The sequence below is a fragment of the Bos indicus genome, chromosome 18 (genome assembly GCF_029378745.1).
Source record: "Bos indicus isolate NIAB-ARS_2022 breed Sahiwal x Tharparkar chromosome 18, NIAB-ARS_B.indTharparkar_mat_pri_1.0, whole genome shotgun sequence".
Lineage (NCBI taxonomy): Eukaryota > Metazoa > Chordata > Mammalia > Artiodactyla > Bovidae > Bos > Bos indicus.
Genome location: NC_091777.1, coordinates 14,895,968 through 14,918,945, shown reverse-complemented (window position 1 = coordinate 14,918,945; position 22,978 = coordinate 14,895,968). Strand labels below are relative to the sequence as shown.

Here is a 22,978-nt window from a genome sequence, read left to right as displayed (position 1 = left end):
GCTTGCACCTGGACAGATGTCTCCTCGATCAACAAATACAAAGAAACTATAAGGGACTAATAATAGCTGCCTGCAGGTGCAGTGTGGCAAATTATGGACAAAAGATACAAAGAGACCAGAAAACCCAACTGCCGTTTCTGAAGAGCTGCCAGAGCAGGGTACTGAGCGTGCCCCTGTGTGGCAGCACCACCGAAGGGGTGGGCAAACCAGCCCAGCCATCCTGTGGCCCGAGCCCCCCACAGAAGAAACCAGCTCGCCCCTTCCTGGGGAGTGAGCAAGGGGGCCTGCTCCTTGCGCTTGCTCCTCCTGCTGCAGTAGGGGCCCCACTAGAGCCTTCTCTTCATTTCTCATCTGGCCTCTGATCGACTGCTTGGGGAGGGCCAAGAACCATGGTCTTCCAGGGCACAAAAGGCACCCCATCACCTGAAGACAGATTGTTAAGTTACATATATATTAAAAACCCTAACACAAAGAACAGAATAACAAAACAAAAAGTTACAACTAATAAAGCAATAGAAATAAAATGAAATCATTAAATCACTAAAAAAATTCAAAAGCAGAAATAAAAGAATAAAGAAGAGATGGGACCAGTAGAAAACAAAGAGCAGGGCGATGGTCATACCAAGTGTGAATGTGTCAGTGTCCTGAACATTCTACAGGCAGAGGCCCAACTATATGCTGCCTATAAGAAACACATGGGCTTCCTGGGGGCTCAGTGGTAAAGAATCCACCTGCCAATGCAGGAGACATGGGTTCAATCCCTGGGTTGGGAAGATCCCTTGGAGGAAGAAAATGGCAACCCACTCTAGTATTCTTGTCTGGAAAATCCCGTGGACAGAGGAGCCTGGAGGGCTACAGTCCATGAGGTCACAAAGAGTCGAACACGACTTAGTGACTAAACAATGACAACAACAACAAGAAATAAACTTTAAATATAACAACATCAACAGGTCAAAAGTGGAGAGATTTGAGAACTGTACCATATTCACATTTACAAAGCTAGAGACTGTGGTATGGAGCTAACAGATCTAGTTTTCAATGTCAAAAGAATAAAGTTTAAAAATTCAAATTTTCTTTTTAGGAACCCAAATTGTATTAGGTTGGTGCAAACATTTTTGCAGTTTTTACACTGTTGAAATTTGCCATTTGATACCGGAATCATTCTTAATAAATGTGGTTATGTTATACATCATTTTATTGCACATTTCTCATTTTATGTGATAATATTTGCTGTTTATATTTATTTTAGACTATGGAAATGATGTAAGACAAAAAACAAATTTGAGTGATTTTCTTATTCAAGTTCAAGATGGATAGTTAACAGGGGAGACAACTCACAACATCAACATCACCTCTGGCCCAGGAACTGCTAATGAACGTACAGTGCAGTGGTGGTTCAAGAAGTTTTGCAAAGGAGACGAGAGCCTTTAGATAAGGAGAGTAGTGGCCGGTCATCAGCAGCTGACAACGACCAACTGAGAGCAATCATTGAGGCTGATCCTCTTACAACTGCGTGAGAAGTTGCCGAAGAGCTCAACGCCAACCGTTCTAGTCGTTTGACATTTGAAGCAAACTGGAAAGGTGAAAAGGCTCGATAAGTGGGTGCCTCATGAGCTGACTTCAAATAAAAAAAAAATTTCTCATTTTGAAGTGTTGCCTTCTCTTATTCTACATAACAATGAACCATTTCTCAATCGGATTGTGACAAGAGATGAAAAGTGGATTTTATACAAAAACTGGCAACGACTAGCTCAGTGGCTGGACCAAGAATCAGCTCCAAAGCACTTCCCAAAGCCAAACTAGCACCAAAAAAAGGGTCATGGTCACAGTTCGGTAGTCTGCTGTCTGTCCGTCTAATTCACTACAGCTTTCTGAATCCCAGTGAAACCATTACAGCTGAGAAGTATGCTCAGCAAATCGATGAGACGCACTGAAAACTGCACGACCTGCAGCCGGCACTGGTCGACAGAAAGGGCCCAGTTATTCTCCACGACAACGCCCGACCACAATGTTGCACAAACAACACTTCAAAAATTGAACAAATTGGGCTACAAAGCTTTGCCTCCTCTGCCATATTCACCTGACAACCACTTTTTCAAGCATCTCGACAACTGTTTGCTGGGAAAACGCTTCCACAACCAGCAGGATACAGAAAATGCTTTCTAAGAGTTCGTCAAATCCCACAACTTGGATTTTTATGCTACAGGAATAAGCAAACATTTTTTGTTGACAAAAGTGTGTTGACTGTAATAGTTCCTATTTTGATTATAGTAAAGATGTGTTTGAGCCTAGTAATAATGATTTACAATTCACGGTCCAAAACCACAATTACTTTTACACAAACATAATACCACATTTCTTACCTGTGCAAATCATGAAATACAGTTTATTTACAAAAAAGGGAAGCAAGTTAGAATCTAGGCTATTCTCCTATGAGACAAGGTAGATTTCAGGAAAGATTATTAGTAGGAATAAGACAGATCGCTTCATAATAATAAAGCAGTCAGTTCACAGAGAACAAAACAGTTGTTGGTGTCTACATACCTAATGGCAATTTTTAAAATACATTTAGCAAAGACTGATTAACCTGCAAGGAGAAATAAACAAATCCATAATTTTAGTCAAAGATTTGAATACCTCTCTCAATAACAGAGTAACTAGGGAGAAAACCAGAAGGACACAGTAAATTTGAACAAAACCATTAACATTTACATTTTTATATTGCATTGCATTAACATTTACAGAACACTACACAACAAAAGCAGAATACACATAATTCTCAATTACAATGGGCATTCATCAAAGGTATACTCTACTCTGATCACAAAACAAGTATCAAAAAATAGAAAGGATGCAAGTCATACAAAAGACAGCCGACCCTGAACAACACAGGAGTGAAGGATGCTGACATACCAGCCTTAGTAAGTCCACATGTGACTTACAGCCCACCCCTGTATCAGGCTCCTCTCTATGTGCAGCTCCACACGCATGAGTCCAACCAACTGTGGATTGTGTAGTTCCATAGGATCTCCTATTAAAAATCTTGCATAGCAGTGAACCTGCACAGTTCAGATCCATGTTGTTCAAGGGTCAACTGTATGTTCTCACTTGTAATGGACATGAGAAACCAGTAACAGAAAGATTCTTTCAAAATCTCTAAGTATTTGAGAAGTCAATAGCTGTTATCAAGATGTCAGAGTAAAAGGAGGTGTGCTCAAATTCTCCTGCAAGAATACCAAAACTGCAACTAGCTGATGAACAACCACTGAGAGGAGGAAGTTGGAACCACCAAGAAAGATACCCCACAGCAAAGGACAAAGGAGAAGCTGCAACAGGATGGGAGGAGGGGCTCAATCACAATAAAATCAAATCCCACACCCGCCAGGTGGGCAATCCACAAACTGGAGAACAATAATACCAAATAAATTCTCATACTATTGCAAAGGTTCTAGGCCCCATATCAGACTTCCCAAACTGGGGATCTGGCAAAGGGACTGGAAGCCCCAGGGAACCTGACTTTGAAGGACAGCGGGATTTGACTACAGAACTCCCGCAGGTCTGGGGGAAACAGATTCTTGGAGAGCACAAACAAAATCTTATGCACACTCGGACCCAGGGGAAAGGAACACTGACCCTACAAGACTGAGCTAGACCTGCTTGTGACTGAGGGTCTCCTGTGGAGGCGTGGGTTGGAAGGGTCCTGCTGCAGGGACAGGGGTGCTGACTTCAGCAGTCCTAGGGAGTCATGGCATATTGGCATAAGTCTTCTTGGAGGTCTTCAGTAGCCCTACCATAGCCCTACCATAGCCCTACCATAGAGCCTGTAGATTCCAGGCCTGGGTCGTGCTAAGTCACTTCAGTTGTGTCTGATTCTATAATCTTAAGGACCATAGCCCAAGAGGCTCCTTTTCCATGGGATTCTCCAGACAAGAATACTGGAGTGGGTTGCCATTCAGGCCAAACAACTAACAGGGAGGTAGCGTAGCCCCACCCATCAGCAGACAATTGGATTAAAGATTTACTGAGCACCGCCTTGCCCACCACAGCAAGACCCAGTTTTTCCCATGGTCAGTCCCTCCCATCAGGAAGCCTGCACAAGCCTTCCTCATCCATCAGATGGCAGAAAGAAAAAGTAAGAATTATAATCTCACAACCTCCAGAACAAAAACCACAATCACGGAAAGCTAACCAAAATGATCAAATGGATCACAGTCTTGCGTAACTCAATGAATGTATGAGCCATGCTGTGCAAGGCCACCCAAGACGGACGGGTCATGGTGGAGAGTTCTGACAAGATGTGGTCCACTGGAGGAGGGAAGGGCAAACCACGTCAGCATTCTTTCCTCAAGAACCCCATGAACAGTATGAAAAAGCAAAAAGACATGACGTGGGAAGATGAGCCCTCCCAGGTCGGAAGGTGTCCAATATGCTACTGCGGAAGAGCGGAGAGTAATTATTAAGAGTTGAGAAGGAATGAAGCATCTGGGTCAAAGTGGAAAAACGCTCAGTTGTGGATGTGCCTGGTGGTGAACACAGTAAAAGTCCGATGCTGTAAAGAACAAAATTTCATGGGAACCTGGAACGTTAGGTCCGTGAAATAAGGTAAATTGGACATGGTCAAACAGGAGATGACAAGAGTCAACACTGACATTTTAGGAACCAGTAACTAAAATGAACAGGAATAAGAGAAATTAATTCAGATGAGTATTATATCTACTACAGTGGGCAAGAATCCCTTAGAAGAAATGGAGTACCTCTCATAGTCAACAAGAGTCCAAAATACAGTACCTGGGTGCAGTCTCAAAAACGACAGAATGATCTTGGTTCATTTCCAAGGCAAACCATTCAACATCACGGCAATCCAAGTCTATGTCCCAATCACTAATGCCGAAGAAGCTGAAGTTGAATGATTCTATGAAGACCTAACAAGACCTTCTAGAATTAACACCCCCAAAAGATGTCCTTTTTATCATAGGAGACTGGAATGCAAAAGTAGGAAGTCAAGAGATACCTGGAGTAACAGACAAGTTTGGCCCTGGAAGTACAAAATGAAGCAGGGCAAAGACTAACAGAGTTTTGTCAAGAGAACACACTGGTCATAGCAAATACCCTCTTCCAACAACACGAGACGACTCTACACATGGATATCACCAGATGGTCAATACTGAAATCAAACTGATTATATTCTTTGAACTCAGAAATGGAGAAGCTCTTATACAGTCAGCAAAAACAAGACCTGGAGCTGACTGTGGCTCAGATCATGAGCTCCTTATTGCAAAATTCAGGCTTAAATTGAATAAAGTAGGGAAAACCACTAAACCATTCAAATATGACTTAGATCAAATCCCTTATGATTACACAGTGGAGATGATAAAGAGATTCAAGGGATCAGATCTGGTAGACAGAGTGCCTGAAGAATTATGGACAGAGGTTTATAACACTGTACAGGAAGCGGTGACCAAAACCATCCCCAAGAAAAAGAAACAAAAGAAGGCAAAATGGTTGTCTGAGGAGGCCTTACAAATAGCTGAGAAAAGAGGAGCAAAAGGCAAAGGATAAAGGGAAAGATAAATCCAACTGAAAGCAGAGTTCCAGAGAATAGCAAGGAGAAATAAGAAAGCCTTAAGTGAACAATGCAAAGAAATAGAGGAAAACAATAGAACGGAAAAGATAAAGAGATGACTTTAAGAAAATTAGAGATACCAAGGGAACATTTCATGCAAAGATGGGCACAATAAAAGACAGTAACAGCAAGGATCTAACAGAAGCAGAAGAGATTAAGAGGTGGCAAGAATACACAGAAGAACTATACAAAAAAAGGTCTTAATGACCCAGATAACCATGATGGTGTGGTCACTCACCTAGAGCCAGACATCCTAGAATGTGAAGTCAAGTGGGCCTTCAGTTCAGTTCAGTTGCTCAGTCGAGTCTGACTATTTGCGACCCCATGAATCGCAGCATGCCAGGCCTCCCTGTCCATCACCAACTCCCGGAGTTCACTCACAGTCACGTCCATCGAGTCGGTGATGCCATCCAGCCATCTCATCCTCTGTCGTCCCCTTCTCCTCCAGCCCCCGATCCCTCCCAGCATCAGAGCCTTTTCCAATGAGTCAACTCTTCGCATGAGGTGGCCAAAGTAATGGAGTTTCAGTTTTAGCATCATTCCTTCCAAAGAACATCCAGGACCAATCTCCTTTAGAATGGACTGGTTGGATCTCCTTGCAGTCCAAGGGACTCTCAAGGAAGCATTATTACAAAGCTGAGGTGATGGAATTAAAGCTGAGCTATTTCAAATCCTAAAAAATGATGCTGAAAAAGTGCTGCACTCAGTATGCCAGCAAATTTGAAAAATTTAGCAGTGGCCACAGGAATGGAAAAGGTTCAGTTTTCATTCCAATTTGAAGAGAGGCAATGCCAAAGAATGTTCAAACTATTGCACAATTGTGCTCATTTCACAGGCTAGCAAGGTAATGCTCAAAATCCTTCAAGCTAGGTTTCAACAGTTTGTGAACTGAGGACTTCCAGATGTTCAAGCTGGATTTAGAAAAGGCAGAGGAACCAGAGATCAAATTGCCAACATCTCTTGGATCACAGAAAAAGCAAGAGAATTAAAAAAAAAAATCTACTTCTGCTTCACTGACTATTCTAAAGCCTTTGATTGTGTGGATCACAACAAACTGTGGAGAATTCTTAAAGAGATGGGAAAACTTGACCACCTTACTTGTCTCCTGAGAAACCTGTATGCAGGTCAAGAAGAAACAGAACAAGACATGGAACAATGGACTGGTTCAGTACTGGGAAAGGAGTACATTAAGGCTGTATATTGTCACCTTGTTTATTTAACTTACATGAAGTACATCACGTGAAATGCCTGGCTGGATGAATCACAAGTTGGAATTAGGGTTGCTGGGAGAAATATCAACAACCTCAGATATGCAGATGATACCACTCTAATGGCAGAAAGTGAGGACGAACTAAAGAGACTCTTGATAAAGGTGAAAAAGGAGAGTGAAAAAGCTGGCTTAAACCTCAACATTCAAAAAACTAAGATCATGGCATCCAGGCCCGTCTATTTGCTATTTCGTGGCAAATAGATGGGGAACAGTGACAGACTTTATTTTCTTGGGCTCCAAAATCACAGCGAATAGGGACTGCAGCCATGAAACTAAAAGACTCCTGCTCCTTGGTAGAAAAAATATGACAAACCTACATAGCATATTAAAAAGCAGAGACATCACTTTGCTGACAAAGGTCCACACAGTCAAAACTACAGTTTTTCCAGTACAGATGTGACAGATGGACCATAAAGAAGGCTGAGTGCCAAAGAACTGATGCTTTTAATTGTAGTGCTGGAGACGACTCTTCAAGAGTCCCTGGACTGCAAGGAGATCAAACCAGTCAATCCTAAAAGAGATCAACCCTGAATGTTCATTGGAAGGACTGATGCCAAAGATTAAGCTCCAATACTTTGGCCACCTGATGTGAAGAGACAACTCTGGAAAAGACTCTGATGCTCGGAAAGATTGAAGGCAAAAGGAGAAGGGTGCAGCAGAGAATGAGATGGTTAAATAGCATCACCGACTCAACAGCCATGAGTTTGAGCAAACTCCAGGAGACAGTGAAGGACAAAGGAGCCTGGTGTGCTGCAGTCCATGGGGTCACAGAGAGTCAGACATGACTGAGCGACTGAACAACCACCACCAGCATACAAGTGGACATGCAAACTAGAATGATGTGACGTCTTTCCAATTGAAGGTCCACACACACCCTGAACACACTATGAACTGGCGAGAACTGGCAGTCTGGTATACTTATGATGAAGATGTAACACGGCACAACTACTTGGAAAACAGTTTCTTAAAAAGATAACACAGGCGTGACATCACTAAAACTGGTGGAGCAGGAGTCCAAAGTTCCATCCCTCTGTTAAAAGCAACAATTCAGAGGGTAAAAATCATGTCAGACTTAACCTTTACAGATCTCTGGAAAGTAACTGAACATTTTCAATACCTGGGAATGCTTAATGCAGAAATAAGCTGCTAAATTCTGGTAACAGCACAGAAGGGCAGGAAGCTCCAGGAACTGCCCTCCACCTAAGTAAGTATCAGCTGGCAGAAACTGTCTAGCACTGTGACTGTTCTATGTGTACCTGTGCGGCAGAGCTGGATGAAAAAGTGGGTATATTTAGGTAAATTCCAGCCTGTGGCATGAAAGCAGCTGCTATCTCCCATCCCGGCCATGCAGGCAGCAGCCCATGTTTCGAGGAGCCTGTCAGAGCCAGAAAGAGCAAGACAAACCCTTTCTCTATGTTACAGGGATTCTAGGTTCTGGTCGCTAACCGCTGCTTTTGATGACTAAGGGGCCAGAACAGAGGACACTGGCCACTGTTTACTTCCAGGGGCTGAGGTGGATTCTTGCAGAGGTCAAGGGACAGTGTTTATTTTTGCTGGCTTTCCCCCCTTTTGAGAGGCAAACATTTAAGGGAATCTTTGTCAGGTCACTGGCTGACTGCAGAGATCATGGACCAGAGATTCTAGTGGCTGTAACTACAAGAAATGTACAGAAATAGTTTGGAAAAGTCACAATAAAACCAGCCCTGAAAAATTCAGTAATCCCTGAGGATTAAGAATGATTTTCGAAGTTGCCACAACATATTATTCAAAAAAGCCCATTCTCAAGAAAAAAGTATAAAACACAGAAACAGGAAAATATGTCAAATTCACAGGGGAAAATTTTCGACAGAAGCCATCCCTGAGGAAGCCCAGACATTGGAATTGTTGGTCACAGATACTAAATATATTGTGTTAAATGTTTGATGAACTAAAGAAAATCACAAAGAACTACAGTAAAGCAGGAAAACAACATAGTAATAAAATGAAAACATGAATAAAAACACAGAAACTACAAATGGAATCTAACTCTGAAACTAAACAGTACAATAAAATAACTAAAACAATAAGCTCACCTAAGCGGTTCACCAGCAAACCTGAGGAGACAGAAGACTCCGCAACCGTGGAGTTGACTGAAACTATTCAGCCTGAGGAGCAGAAAGAAAAAAGCACGAGTTAACATGAACACAGTCTTGGTGGGACTTCCCTGGCCATCCAGTGGTTAAGACTCCATGCTTCCACTGCAGGGAGCGCAAGCTCAATTCCTAGTTGGGGAACTAAGCTCCCCCATGCTGTTTAGCACAGCCAAAAAAGAAAGAAAGGTAGAAAATGAACACAGCCTCGGGGTCATGTATGACACCATGAAACATGCCAACACATGCACTATAGGAATTCCTGAAAGAGGAGTAAGAAGAAGAAAAAATACTACAGAAATGGCCCCGAATTCCCAATTTTGAGTAAACAAATGAGTACATATGTCCAAGAAATGCAATGAACTGCAAATAGGGTAAACTGAAAGTCAACCCACCACATATTATAATCAAATTGTGGGAAGACAAAGAAAATATTGAAAGCCACATGAGAAAGTCGGACAGCTGAATATAAGTCAATGCAGTTAGAACACTCCCTCATGCCCTACACAAAATAAAACTCAAAATGACTTAGACTTAAATAGAAGCCATGACACCATGAAACTTCTAGAAGAGAACATGGGCAAAACATTCTCTGACATAAATTGTACCAATGGTTCCTTTGGTCAGTCTCCTAAAGCAATAGAAATAAAAACAAAAATAAACAAAAGAGACTTAATCAAACTTAACAAGCTTTTGCACTGCAAGGGAAACCATAAACAAAACGAAAAGACAACTGCAGAATTGGAGAAAATATCTGTAAATGATGCAACCCAGAAGAGCTTAATTCCAAAATATACAAACAATTCATACAACTCAATAGCAACAACAACAAAAAACAACCCAATCGAAAAATGGCAGAATACCTAAATAGACATTTCTCCAAAGAAGAAATACAGATGGCCAATAGGCACGTGAAAAGATGCTCAACATCACTAGTGATTAGGGAAATGCAAATCAAAACTACAATGAGATACAACCTCAAATCAATCAGAACGGCCATCATTAAAAAGTCTACAAGTAACAAATGCTGGAGAAGGTGTGGAGAAAAGAGAACCCTTGTGCCCTGTTGGTGGGAACGTAAGTTGGTGCAGCTACTACGGAAAACAGTATGAAGGTTCCTTAAACAGTAAAGTCGGTTATCATGTGACCCAGCAACCCCACTGCTGCCACACATCTGCAGAGAACTACAAAAGACACACGCACCCCTATGTTCACAGCAGCACTACTCCCAACAGCCAAGACATGGAAACAACTTCAACGTCCATTGACAGACGAGTGGATGAAGAAGATACGGTACATATATACACAACAGAATACTACTCAGCCATAAAAAATAACGAGATAATACCATTTGCTACAACATGGATGCAACTAGAGATTATCATATTTCATTTCATTTCATTATCAGTGAAATAAGTTAGAAAGACAAAGACAAATACTGCATCACTTATATGTGGAATCCTGAATGTGACACAAATGAATCTGTGAAACAGAAACAGAATCACAGACATAGACGGGTGGCTGCCAAGGGGGAGGGGGTTTGAGGAGGGATGAAGGGGAGGTCAGGGTTGAGCAGATGTAATCTTTTGTATATAGAATGCGTAACAACATGGTCCTACTGTATAGCACAGAGAACTCTACGTGATATCCTATAATAAACCATAATGGAAAAGAATATTAAAAAGTATATATAGACACATACACATATATACATAACCGAACCACTTTGCTGTACACTAGAAATTAACACAACATAGTAAGTCAACTATATTTCAATAAAATATATATCGATAAAAAGAAAAGAGTGAAAAAGAAATTAAGATATTTCCAGATAAGCAAAAGTTAATTCCCCGTAGACCCACTCTACAGAGATGCTAACGGAGTCCTTGAGGGTGGAAAGAAAAGGATGGCAGACCATGATCCAAAGCTGTAATAAAGTAAGGAACACAAGTTCTGGAGGCTGCAAAGCCCAAGATTAAAGTGCTGGCAGACTGGTGAGGATTCTCTTCCTGACTTGCAAATGGCCAATTTCTTATTATGTCCTCACACGGTGGGGAGAGAGAGAGATCGCTCTCATTTCTCCTCTTATTAAGAGGACTAGACGGCACCCCACTCCAGTGCTCTTGCCTGGAAAATCCCATGGACGGAGGAGCCTGGTAGGCTGCAGTCCATGGGGTCGCTAAGAGTCGGACACAACCGAAGTGACTTAGCAGCAGCAGCAGTCACATCCTGAGAGCTCTACCCTCAATACTAAATAGCCCCCAAATGCTCCACCCCAAATACTATCCCACTGGGTGTTAGGGCCTCAACACATGCATTCTGGGGGACACAATTCAGTCAACAGCAAACAGTAAGGGTAAACACATAGGTAAGCATAAAAGCCACTACTACTGGGGCTTCCCCGGTGGCTCAGCGGTAAAGAATCCACCTGCCATACAGGAGCCACAGGAGACCTAGGTTCAGTCCCTGGGTGAGGGAGATCCCCTGGAGAAGGGAATGGCAACCCACTTCAGTATTCTTGCCTGCACAATCTGATGGGTAGAGGAGCCTGGTGGGCTACAGTCCATGGGGTAGCAGAGTTGGACATGACTGAAGCTTCTGAGCATGCACACATGGCTGATTCGTGTTGATGTATGGCAGAAACCAACACGATATTGTAAAATAATTATCCTCCAATTAAAAATTAAATTAAAAAAAGAAAAAAGGACACTACTGGTGTAAAGTCCTGACAAGAAATTAGCAATGAATATTAAATGAAGAAAAGCTAAAAATAAAAAATATTTTTAAAAGCCACTATTACTGTATTTTGGCTTATAACTCCACTTTTCCTTGTATTATTTAATAGACAAATGCACAAGGCAATCATTATAAGTCTTAAAATATATAAAGATGTAATCTGTAAAAAAGATGTAATGTATTAAAGTAACAATCTAAAGGAGAGATAGAGACACAGGAACAAAGTATATACTGAAACTAACTGGTATTATTCAAATAATACAAACAAGGTATTATTAAGTTCCATTTAAATATTATTCAAGTAAGTTTAAGGTTGCCATAATATATGAACTGTAGTTCCCAAGGTAACCATGAACAAATCACTAAAAAAATATGGGAAAAGAGAATGGAATCAAGACATATGCTTAAAAAAATGAACTAAATACAAAAGCAGGCAGTACTAGAAGAACTGAGCAACATAACAAAAACACAAGACATACATAAAACAAATAAATAAATGCAGAAGGAAATCCAGAAGAGAGCTGGGGTGGTTATACTAAAATCAGAACAGAATATGACCTAAAATTGTTACCAGAATCAAAGAATGACATTATATATTGATTTTTTAAAAAGTCAACCCATCAAGGAGTTAATATAACAGTATATACATGCCAAATAACAGAGCCCCAAAATGCACGAACTAAACACTGACAGAATTGAAGGGAGAAATAGACAGTTCCTCAACAGTAGTTGAAAACTTCAATTTCTCACTTTCATAATGGATGGAAATTCAGTAAGGATACAGAGGACCCGACCACTATACACTAGTCAGATTTCACAGACATATAGAGAACACTTCACCTGAAGCGGAACACACTCTTCTAGTGTGCACGTGGAGCAATCTCAAAGGAACAGGTCACTCACTGGGCACAAGACAACGCCCAATAAATCTGAAATGACTGGAGCAACACAAATAATCTTCTCTGACCATATTGGAATGAAGCTAGAAATCAATAACAGAAAGGAAAGTGGAAAATTCCAAACACATGGAAATTAAAGAACACTTACGTAACCAACGAGTCAAAGAAGAAATCACAAGGAAACTTTAAAAAATGCTTTGAGACTATAGAAAATGAAAAAACACAAAGGATGCAGTGAATGCAGAGGAACACCGAGGGACTCTTACAGCTGTAAACGACTGCTACCTAAAAAACAATGAAGTCAATAAGCACACCTTAGGGAACAAGAAAAAGAGGAGAAAACTAAACCCAAAGCCACTAGAAGAGGGAAAGGATAAATACTGGAGTGGAGATACATGAAACAAACAACAGAGCAAAACAAGTTGGTTCTTTGAAAAGTTCAATAGAATGAACAATTCTCTATATAAGCTAAGAAAAAAGACTCAAATTACTAAAAACAGGAGTGAACAAGCTGGCATTATGATGGATTTTGCAGAAACAAGGAAGGGTTATACAATAAACAATGCCAGCATATTAGAAAACCCAGACGAAAAGGACAAATATCTAGAAACACACAACTACCCGAACTGAAGAGGAAACAGAAGTCTAAACAGACCTATAAGAAATAGAGAGGCTAAGTCAGGAAACAAAAACAGCCCGAGCAAGCGAGCCCAGAATCAGATGACTTCACAGGTGAATTCTACCAAACATTAAGGAATTAACCCCAATCCATACCACACTCTTGCAAAAGTAGAAGGGGAAGGAACATCACTAAAGTTACTCAACATGCCCTAAGTTATGAGGACAGCACAACCCTGGTTCCAAAGTCAAAAACAACAAAGCAAAGAACTACAAGCCAGGATCCTATGAAAACAGATGCAAATATCCTCAAGAAAATACTATCAAGTATCACTCACACATGGAATCTAATTTTAAAAATTATACCAATGAATTTACTCACCAAACAGAAACAGACTTACAGACATCAAAAACAAATCTGTGATTACCAAAGGGGAGACATGGGGTGGGGATAAATCAGGGTCTTGGGATTAAGATACACAAAATACCATGTATAATATAAATAATCAGCAAGGACCTACTGTATAGCAGAGAGAACTCTACTCAATATTCTGTGATAATCTCTATGAGAAAAGAATCTGAAAAAGAATGGATATATGTATAACTGAAACACTTTGCTGTACACTGAAACTAACACAACACTATAAATCATCTATAAATAAAATTCTTTTAAAAAAGAAAGAAAATACTAGCAAGTTGAATCCACTAGAGCATGAAATGATTATACACTATGATCACGTGGGACTTATCCAAGGAATAGAAGGGTGGTTCCACACACAAAAATCAATCAACATAATAATATCACATGATTAGAAGGAAGAAAAAACCACATGATCATCTCAATTAATACAGAAAAGACATTCAATAAAATCCAGCATCATTTCATGATAAAACACTTTTCAAACCAGGAATAGCAGGAGAGTACCTCAACATGTCTCCAAGCTAACATCCCAAATACCCAAAGCTAATACAATAATCAGTGATGAGAGACTGAAAACTTGCCCTCTGAGATCTGGTTCAAGACAAGGAGGACTGCTTTCACCACTTCTATTTCCTGGTGGCTCAGACGGTAAAGAATCTGCCTGTAATACAGGAGACCCGGGTTCAACCCCGACCCAGGGATTGAACCCATGGATAACTCCATGGACAGAGGGGCCTGGCAGGCTACAGTCCCTGTGGTCACAAAGAGTCAGACACAACTGAACGACTAACACACACACATTCAACACTATAATAGAAATTCTAGTCAGAGAAAGAAATAAAAGGCATCCAAATTAGACAGGAAGAAGTAAAACTGTCTCTATAGCAGATGACTTGGTATCCCATGTATTAATAGAAAGTCCTGATAAAGAAGTTCAGCAAAATTGTTGGATACCAGTTTTTATTTTTTTAAATGACTTGTATTTCTATACACTTGTTGTGCTTTGTGCTTAGCCGTATCTGACTCTCTGCGATCCCATGGACTGTAGCCCGCCAGGCTCCTCTGTCCACGAAATTCTCCAGGCAAGAATACTGGAGTGGGTTGCCATTCCTTTCTCGAGGGGATTTTCCTGACCCAGGGATCCAAGCCACGTCTTTTGCATCTCCTGCATTGGGAAGTGAATTCTTTACCACTAGCGCCACCTGGGAAGCCCATACACAAGCAGTAAGCAATCTGAAAAGGAAATTTATTAGATAACCTCTCATTTACAATAGCATTAAAAAAAATTAGGAATAAATTTAATCACGCCCAAGATTTATAAACCAAAACCATAAAACCCTTCTGAAAGAAACTAAAGACAACTTAAATGAATGAAAAAACATCTTGTGAAACTTAATATGGTTAAGAGGACAATATTCCCCAAGCATTCTACAGATTGCCCAACATTCTTTTTTGCAGAAACAGAAAACGTGATCTTAAAATTCATATGGAGTTGCTAGTGAAAAATAGTCAAATAGTCAAAATCATCTTTAAAAAAAAAAGCATTGGTGAGCCCACACTTCTCAATTTCAAAATTGTAGCACAAAGCTCCAGTTTTCAACCCATTATGTTTCTGACATGAGGTCAGACATAGATCAGTGGAATAAAATTCAGAGTCCATATATTAACTACATGACTGGTTTAATCAAGGGTGCCAACATGATGCAATGGGAAAAAAATACATCTTTCAACAAATGATGCTTGGAAGTCTGGATATTCACATGCAAAACAATGAAGTTGGACCCTTATCACATATATAAAATTAAGTTAAATTACTTTAGATTAAAGCTCTAAGTCAAGAGCAGAAACTATAAAACAGAAGTCATAAGTCTTCATGGTCTTGAATTTGGTAATGGCTTCTTACATGTGACACTACAACCATGAGCTCAAGGAAAAAATTAATAGAAGCTCATCAGCATTAAAAACATATGTACATCAAAAGACACAATAAAGAAAGTGAAAAGACAACCTACAGAATGGGAGAAAATATTTGCACATATATCTAATGATGCAAGGATTCAGAATAATATGCAAAGAACTCATACAACTCAACAACAAAAAGGCAGGCACCCCAAGTAAGAAACGGGCAAAACATTTCAGCAGTGACTTCTCCAAAGACAAACATCCAACAAGCATATGAAAGTCTGCTCAATGTCACTGCTGCTGCTAAGTCACTTCAGTCATGTCCAACTCTGTGTGACCCCATAGACTGCAGCCCACCAGGCTCCCCTGTCCCTGGGATTCTCCAGGCAAGAACACTGGAGTGGGCTGCCATTTCCTTCTCCAGCGCATGAAAGTGAAAAGTGAAAGTGAAGTCGCTCAGTCGTGTCCGACTTTTAGCGACCCCATGAACTGCAGCCCACCAGGCTCCTCCGTCCATGGGATTTTCCAGGCAAGAGTACTGGAGTGGGGTGCCACTGCCTTCTCCGGTCACTAGCCATTAGGAAAATGGAAATCAAAACCTCCCTGAGGGACTTCCCTGGTGGTTCAGTGGCTAAGACTTTGCTCCCAACAGAGTGGGCCCGGGTTCCATCCTGATCAGGAAACCAGATCCCACATGCCACAACTAAGCCCGGGGGCAGCCAAATAAATAAATAGTTAGAAACAAAAACAGGGACTTTCCTGGTGGTCCAGTGGTTAAGAATCTGCCTGCCAATGCCAGGGAAACGGGTTCGATCCCTGGCCCAAGAAGATTCCACATGCCGCGGGGCAACCAAGCCCGGGCGCCACAAGTACTGAGCGTGCGCCCTAGAGATGGCGCTGCACAGCTAAGAAGTCACCGAAAGGAGAAGCCCGCGCACCGGAACTAGAGAGTACCCCTCGACTTGCTGCAGCTAGAAAAAGCCCGCCTGCAGCAACAGAGACCCAGCGTAGCAAAAATAAATAAATAAACTTTAAAAAATAAAAAAACCTCAGTGAGCTTTCACTGCCAGGGCCCAAGGTTGATCGCTGATTGGAGAAACTGGACCCCCGCAAGCTTTGCAGTAGGGCCAAAACAAAAAATAAAAACACACACCGCATTGAAATATCTCACATAACCAGGACGTAGATAGATCTTTTTTTTTTTTTTTTTTAAGAGAAAACAGGTGTTGGCAAGGAGGTGGACAACTTGGAACCTTCATATATCGCAGGCGGGAATGCAAAATACGCAACCACTGTGGAAAATGGCCTGGTGGTTCCTCAAAAAATTAAACACAGACACACTACAGGGCCCAGCCATTCCACTCCAAGGTATATACACCTGAAAGAAGTGAAAACAGGGACTCAAACACTTGTACACAAATCTTCACGGCAATACTAGTCACAACAAATAGTGGAAACAGCCTAAATGTCCGCCAAAGGATGAACGGACATGCACAATGTGACGAATCTGCATAATGCAATATTATGAAGCCACAAAAGGGAATGACGTCCTGATACCTGCGACACTGTGGGTGAACCTGGAAAACATTATTCTAAGTGAAAGCAGCCAGACCCCAAAGGCCACGCGCGGGCTGGCGGGCGGCCGCCAGGTGGCTGGAGGCGCTGGGACAGCGGTGATTACTCCGCCGTTACTTAATCGGTACCAGGTTTTCTTCCGTGGTGAGAAAGGTGGCGGTACCAAACATGGTTAGTTTTATGTGATGTGAATTGCTCCTCAGGAGAAAAAAAAACAAAATTTAAACGTAATCTATAGGACCTATTTTAACTTTCCTGTGAAAAAGGAAAATGAAAAACAAACTCGACTTACCTTGTTCCCGGGACGGGAGAAGCCGAAGCGCAGCGAATACGAGCCTATCTCAAGGGAAGCCCAGCACCTGACGAAGGAACTCGTTCCGCTCGTGAAAATCTGTTCAATAAGCCCCAAACTTCTGAGGGCGCACAGCACCGAGCGGGGTCCCTCCATTCCGGACACCACGCTCCCCCGGGGCCGCAGCCTGGTGGTCACCCAGGAAGGTCAGAGCAAGCCACAGGAGCTGGACGGCCGGAGCCGCTCGCTCGCACGCTGCAGCGCCGCGGCCGGCCGCCGGGGAGCAGTGGTGGCCCGCGCTCCGCAGGCCTGGTCTCACGTCGGCATCGGGTCCAGGAAGTATCCGGCCCGCGACCCCCGCACGTTGCCCAAGCTCGGAGCCTCCTGAGGGAGCGTCCGCCCCGGGTCTGTGGGGTCGACGAAGAAGCCGCCTCGAGAGTCGCCTGCAGCCTCACACCGCTCAGACCTCGCGCGCACGTGAGCGCCCCTCCGGCCACGCCCCAAACCACGCTCCGCGCCAGGACGTCTCGCTGACCACGCCCCCGAAACCACGGGCCCAAGCCCCTCACCTGCCAGGTCCTCGAGGGCCCCGCCCCCGTCAACTCCAGGCCACATCCCCATTCGCCCCGCCCTTCACCCGCGCTTTCCCCACAGGTTCCGCCCAGAGACCGCCTTTGCCGTCCAAGGCCCCGCCCCACCTCTCTCCGTGCCCCGCCCAGGTCCCGCCCCTCTAACAGCCAGAGCGCAGACACCTCCCCTCTCAGATCCCGCCCCGCCTAAACCGCCCCTATAAGGCCCCGCCCCTCACACACTGTCCCTCTCAAGCCCCGCCGCCACCGCCATAGTGCGTAGAGGCCTCGGATGGAGCACGAGGCGCGGGTTCTGCGCTTGGCCGGCGGCTTCGGCCGGGCCCGGTGCCTTCTGGCCGCCGCTTCGTGGCTACCGTGCGTGGCGCTGGGGTTGGCGCTGGGCTCGGAGCTCCTGCTCACCGCGCTGCCGGCACACCACTGCGGCTCAGACCCCGCGCGCGCCCCGAGCACCTGCCTGCCGCTAAGCTACCCCGAGTCCGTGCCCCGCGCCGGCTCCGACGGCGCTCGGCCCTGCTCACGCGGCTGGTACTACGCGCAGCCCGCCGCCGACCTGCTGCGCAGCCCGGTCACCCAGGTCTTCTGCTTCACTGCTCTGTCTCCCCCACCCTCTGTCCCCTCCTGGGGTTCTCCTCGCTCTTCTGCCCTCGGTCGACGGGGACTGTCATCCTGGGGCTTTTGATTGGGGGGTCAGCCCCCTCCTGTCTGACGGTGTAGCAGATGTCCAAATAGGCAGGGTGCCAGGCCTAAAGGCAGAGTCTGAGGTTGGCGGCTGCCCAGGACGGCAGGCAGTCTGGGGAGGCGGAGGCAGTAAACTGAAGTTGAGCCGGTGAGTTTACAGAGGTCAGCAGTGCCATGAACATTCCAGCCGCCTGTGACTTTGGGGCTGTGTAGGTGTCCAGACTGGGTTCCCAAGAGTTTGAATCAAAGGAGTGATTTGTTCAGTTCCGTTTTGAAGAGCAGGTCTTTCCACTGTGAGGTGTGTGCAGGCTGGCCTAGAGGTAGGGGTGCCATGGAGACATCCCAGGCACCTGGGAGGGGTAACTGGGTAACTGGGACCTCCCACCCCCACCCCCCACTCACACACCCCCCAACTCCCACCCCCTCACCCCCCTCCCAGCTAGGGCCTGCCCACCCCTACCTCCCTCTTGGCAGCCTATGCCCCACAGCCACACCCCAGCCCAGGGAAGAAGGGCATCTGCTTGGAAACTGGGACAGGGTTGCCACATTCCTGCTTAGGCTCTTCTGGGGCCCTGAACCCTCTGGGCCTTCTCCTTCTGCCCACCTGTTTGGTGTGGTGACATATCCTTGTCTACCAGCTTTCACAAGCAGTCAGATTTTAAAACAAAATCTCTGATGTAGTGTGACCCAAAATAATGTTAAGCTTAGGGAGAAGGAACAGGGTAGGCAGAGAGCTGCAAAGCTGGGGTCAAGGGCCCTTGGCTGGGACAAGCCGGTGAGCAAGGCCCCACAGCCTGTTCTGGAAGTGGCTCTTGAAGTGCAGAGGGCGGGGGAGGTGCAGGAGAGGCCTTGGGGCCAGCCTGGGGGAGGGTGATGGCTGGAGAAAGCAGGTGCAGCCCCGCCCAGGGAGGCATTGGGGCAGGACCTCTAGGGTCCTTTCTATCCTGACATTCAGGGAACTCCGGCAGGAGAGGAAAAGGAGGGTCTTGGCTAGCTGACGGGTAACTGGTGTCCCCAACAGAGGAATCTCGTGTGTGAGGATGGCTGGAAGGTGCCCCTGGAGCAGGTGGACCACCTCCTGGGCCGGTTGCTGGGCTGTGCCCTCCTGGGCCTGGGCTGTGACTGGTGAGGCGCTGCCCCTTCCCTCCTGCTCAGATAGCCCTCCCCTGAGCTCTCCTGACTGAATCGACGGCTGTCCCCTGCTGCCCACCAGGTTTGGCCGCCGGGCTGTGTTTGTGGGCTCCCTGGTGCTGGCCACGGGCCTGGGGGTCGGCGAGGCCCTGGTTGCCAGCTTTCCTGCCCTGCTGACTCTGCGGCTGCTTCGAGGGGGGGCCTTGGCAGGGGCCTCCCTCGCCCTCTATGTGGCTCGTGAGTACCATGGGGGGCCCTGGGAGGCGCCCACTCAGGCTAGGCCTCTGACCCATTGGAGGGTGCCTTTCCGGCACTCCAGTTGAGGGCCCTTCTCCAGAAGGCAGGAGAGACGCTGTTTACTCTGTGGGCTCTGCTTTTCGTGGGCAGGCCTGGGTGACAGAACAGGCCACACATTGGCCTCAGACGTCCAGGTCCTGGTCCTCCAGCCACTGGCCCTCACCTCCCTGGACAAAGCAGTCCTCCTGAGAGGCCTGGGCCTCAGGCTCTCCCTGTCTGCCCAGGCCTGGAGCTGTGTGACCCCCCAAACCGCCTGGCATTCTCCATGGGGGCTGGCCTCTTCTCAGTGGTGGGCACACTGCTGCTGCCTGGCCTGGCCCTCCTCGCCCAGGACTGGCAACTCTTGCAGGGACTGAGCGCCCTGGCAACGGGACTGCTGCTGCTCTTTTGGGGGTAAGTGAGCTGGGGTCATGTCCACTGCAGAGGCCATGTGTATCGCTTCCCTTTGACCGTTCAGCACCATGCAGGTGGGCACGGGACAGGGACACAGAGAGTCATGTGCTATGTATCCCCACTGGCTCCTGCCCTACGGGGAGGTCCTGCAACATCCTCACCCAAACCCTGCAGGTTTCCAGCCATGTTCCCCGAGTCTCCCTGCTGGCTGCTGGCCACAGGGCAGCCAGCCCGAGCCAGGAGGATCTTGTGGCACTTTGCCAAAGCCAGCGGTGTGGACCCCGAGAACAGCACGGAGGAGGAGAGCTCCCTGGCTATGGGTAATGGACCAGCCAGGGAGAAGAGAGACCTGAGTGCTAGAGGAAGAAGGAAGGGCATCATCCCCTCACTGGTGCCCCATTATGTCTCCCGGTCCACAGAGCTGGATGTGCTGTGCGCAGGACACCCCCAGCCCCGGCACCACTCAGTCCTGGAGCTCCGGCACACACACGTCACCTGGAGGAACGCACTCATCCTGGGCTTCAGTTCGTGAGGAGGGGGGGTGTGGGCGGGCTAAGGGAGGGAGGGAGGGGTCTTCACCTTCCCCCTGGGTGAGATACCCGGCTCTGGCTGGGCTTGTAGCTTTGTATCCCTCCCAGGCTCATCAGTGGGGGCATCAGAGCCAGCTTCCTGCACAGCCTCGTCCCAAGTGAGCCCAGCTTTTATTGGCCCTACTTCCTGGCAGCTGGCCTGGAGGCAGCAGCCACCGTCTTCCTGCTCCTGACAGCAGATCTCTGGGGGCGCCGCTCAGTCCTGCTGCTGAGCACCTTGGTCCTGGTCCTGGCATCCCAGCTGCTCCTTGCAGGGGCCCAGTGTGAGTGTGGGGCCCTGCAGGCTGGCAGGGCTGTCATGTTTGGCCAGGGGTTTGCCCAATGTGTGTGTGGGGGGTAGTCCTGAGATGAGCCCCCTCCCAGAGCTGGGGAGGCAGGATGACGTCGCTGTTCACCCCATCCATCATCTCCCCACTGTGCACTCAGAGAAACTGAGGCCAAAAGAGTTGAGGGCCAAAATGATTCAGTAGACGGGGTTTAATGTAAGGGTTTGGATTGGACGAGGGCTTCCCTGGTGGCCCAGATGGTAAAGAATCTGCCTCCAACGCAAGGGACCTGGTTCAATCCCTAGGTTGGGAGAAGGGAATGGCAACCCACTCCAGTATTCTTGCCTGGAGAATCCCATGGACAGAGGAGCCTGGCAGGTTATGGTCCATGGGGTTGCAGAGTTGGACACGATTGATCAACTAACAATTTTGAATGCGGGCCAACTTCCAAGTGCAGGAGCAGAGAGGGAAAGCTAGTGAGGCCCAGAGCCTGGAGACACGGTGAGGGGAGGGAGGGCGCGTGGGCAGTGTGGGAGACTCTCCTCCTCTGCAGACCTGCCCAGCTGGATGGTGCTATTCCTCTCTGTCCTGGGGCTCTTGGCCTCCCAGACCGTGTCCGCTCTCAGCAGCCTCTTTTCAGCTGAGATCTTCCCCACGGTGATCAGGTGAGCAGGCCCTGCCAGCACACCCCAACGCTCCCCACACTCCCCATCTTCGTGCCATCAGGACGGGAGTTCAGCTGTCTCTTCCTGGGTGATGAGGGGCACGCTGGTCACAGAATGGTCTGCACATCAGCTCGGGAGTGGAGGACAGGGCAGTCAGAGATGAGAGCCCCCAGAGAGGGTGGGATTCCAGGGGGAAATTGACTGGATTTTCTAACGGAAAGGACAACTTTGGTTCCTGGACAGCTTTCCCCCAGACTTTTCAGGTGTTGTCATGGGACCCCCACACCTTGGCCCCCACTAAGGGTACCCACCCCGGGAGCACTGCGCACCCTGTGCAGCCATGTCCTACCGCCCTCTCTTGCAGGGGGGCCGGGTTGGGCCTGGTGCTGGGAGCTGGGTTCCTGGGCCAGGCAGCTGTCCCGCTCACCACAATGCACGGCCGGCATGGCTTCTTCCTGCAACACGTGCTTTTCGCATCTTTCGCCCTCCTCGCCCTGCTGTGTGTCCTGCTGCTGCCGGAGAGCCGCGGCCGCACGCTGCCCCAATCGCTGCAGGAGGCTGACCGCCTGTGCCGCTCCCCACTCCTCCGGGGCTGCCCACGCCAAGACCTCCTGCCTCTGCTGCCAGCCTCCCTCCCTGGGGCAGGAACACAGCTGGCCCAGGAGGGCTGACCAGGCTGCAGAGACACTGCCACCCACCAGTGCTGGTGGAAGGGACTTGGGAGGGTGGTGGGGAGCCGGCTTGTTTCCAGGCGCCCTGGCCCCCCTCCAAGTGAGGAAGATAAAGGTATGTGTGGAACTTGGCTTCTTCTCTGGCTCTTCCCTCAGGCCCCACTCTTGGCTGAAAGGGGCTTCTGGCATCCACCTCCCCCTCACAACCAGGCATCCATAGCCCCTCCCACAG

General features: G+C 46.6%; 1 protein-coding gene across 3 annotated transcripts; it reads left to right on the top strand.

The window, feature by feature from the left end:
• The first annotated feature begins 18,219 nt into the window (after window positions 1-18,219).
• On the top strand, window positions 18,220-22,873 carry SLC22A31 (solute carrier family 22 member 31). Of its 3 annotated transcripts, none has more exons than XM_070770459.1 (9): window positions 18,220-18,629; window positions 19,755-19,858; window positions 19,947-20,101; window positions 20,511-20,554; window positions 20,729-20,874; window positions 20,974-21,078; window positions 21,193-21,407; window positions 21,964-22,075; window positions 22,440-22,873. In XM_070770459.1, the coding sequence occupies exons 1-9, from the start codon at window positions 18,327-18,329 to the stop codon at window positions 22,744-22,746; spliced, it is 1,491 nt and encodes a 496-aa protein (XP_070626560.1). In that variant the 5' UTR covers window positions 18,220-18,326; the 3' UTR covers window positions 22,747-22,873. The 3 variants fall into 3 exon arrangements, with proteins under 3 accessions (XP_070626560.1, XP_019835419.2, XP_070626561.1); XM_019979860.2 differs by having other exon boundaries at window positions 18,242-18,629; window positions 20,386-20,554; window positions 20,974-21,082; XM_070770460.1 differs by lacking the exons at window positions 18,220-18,629; window positions 19,755-19,858 and having other exon boundaries at window positions 19,914-20,101; window positions 20,974-21,082.
• The last annotated feature ends 105 nt before the right edge of the window (window positions 22,874-22,978 follow it).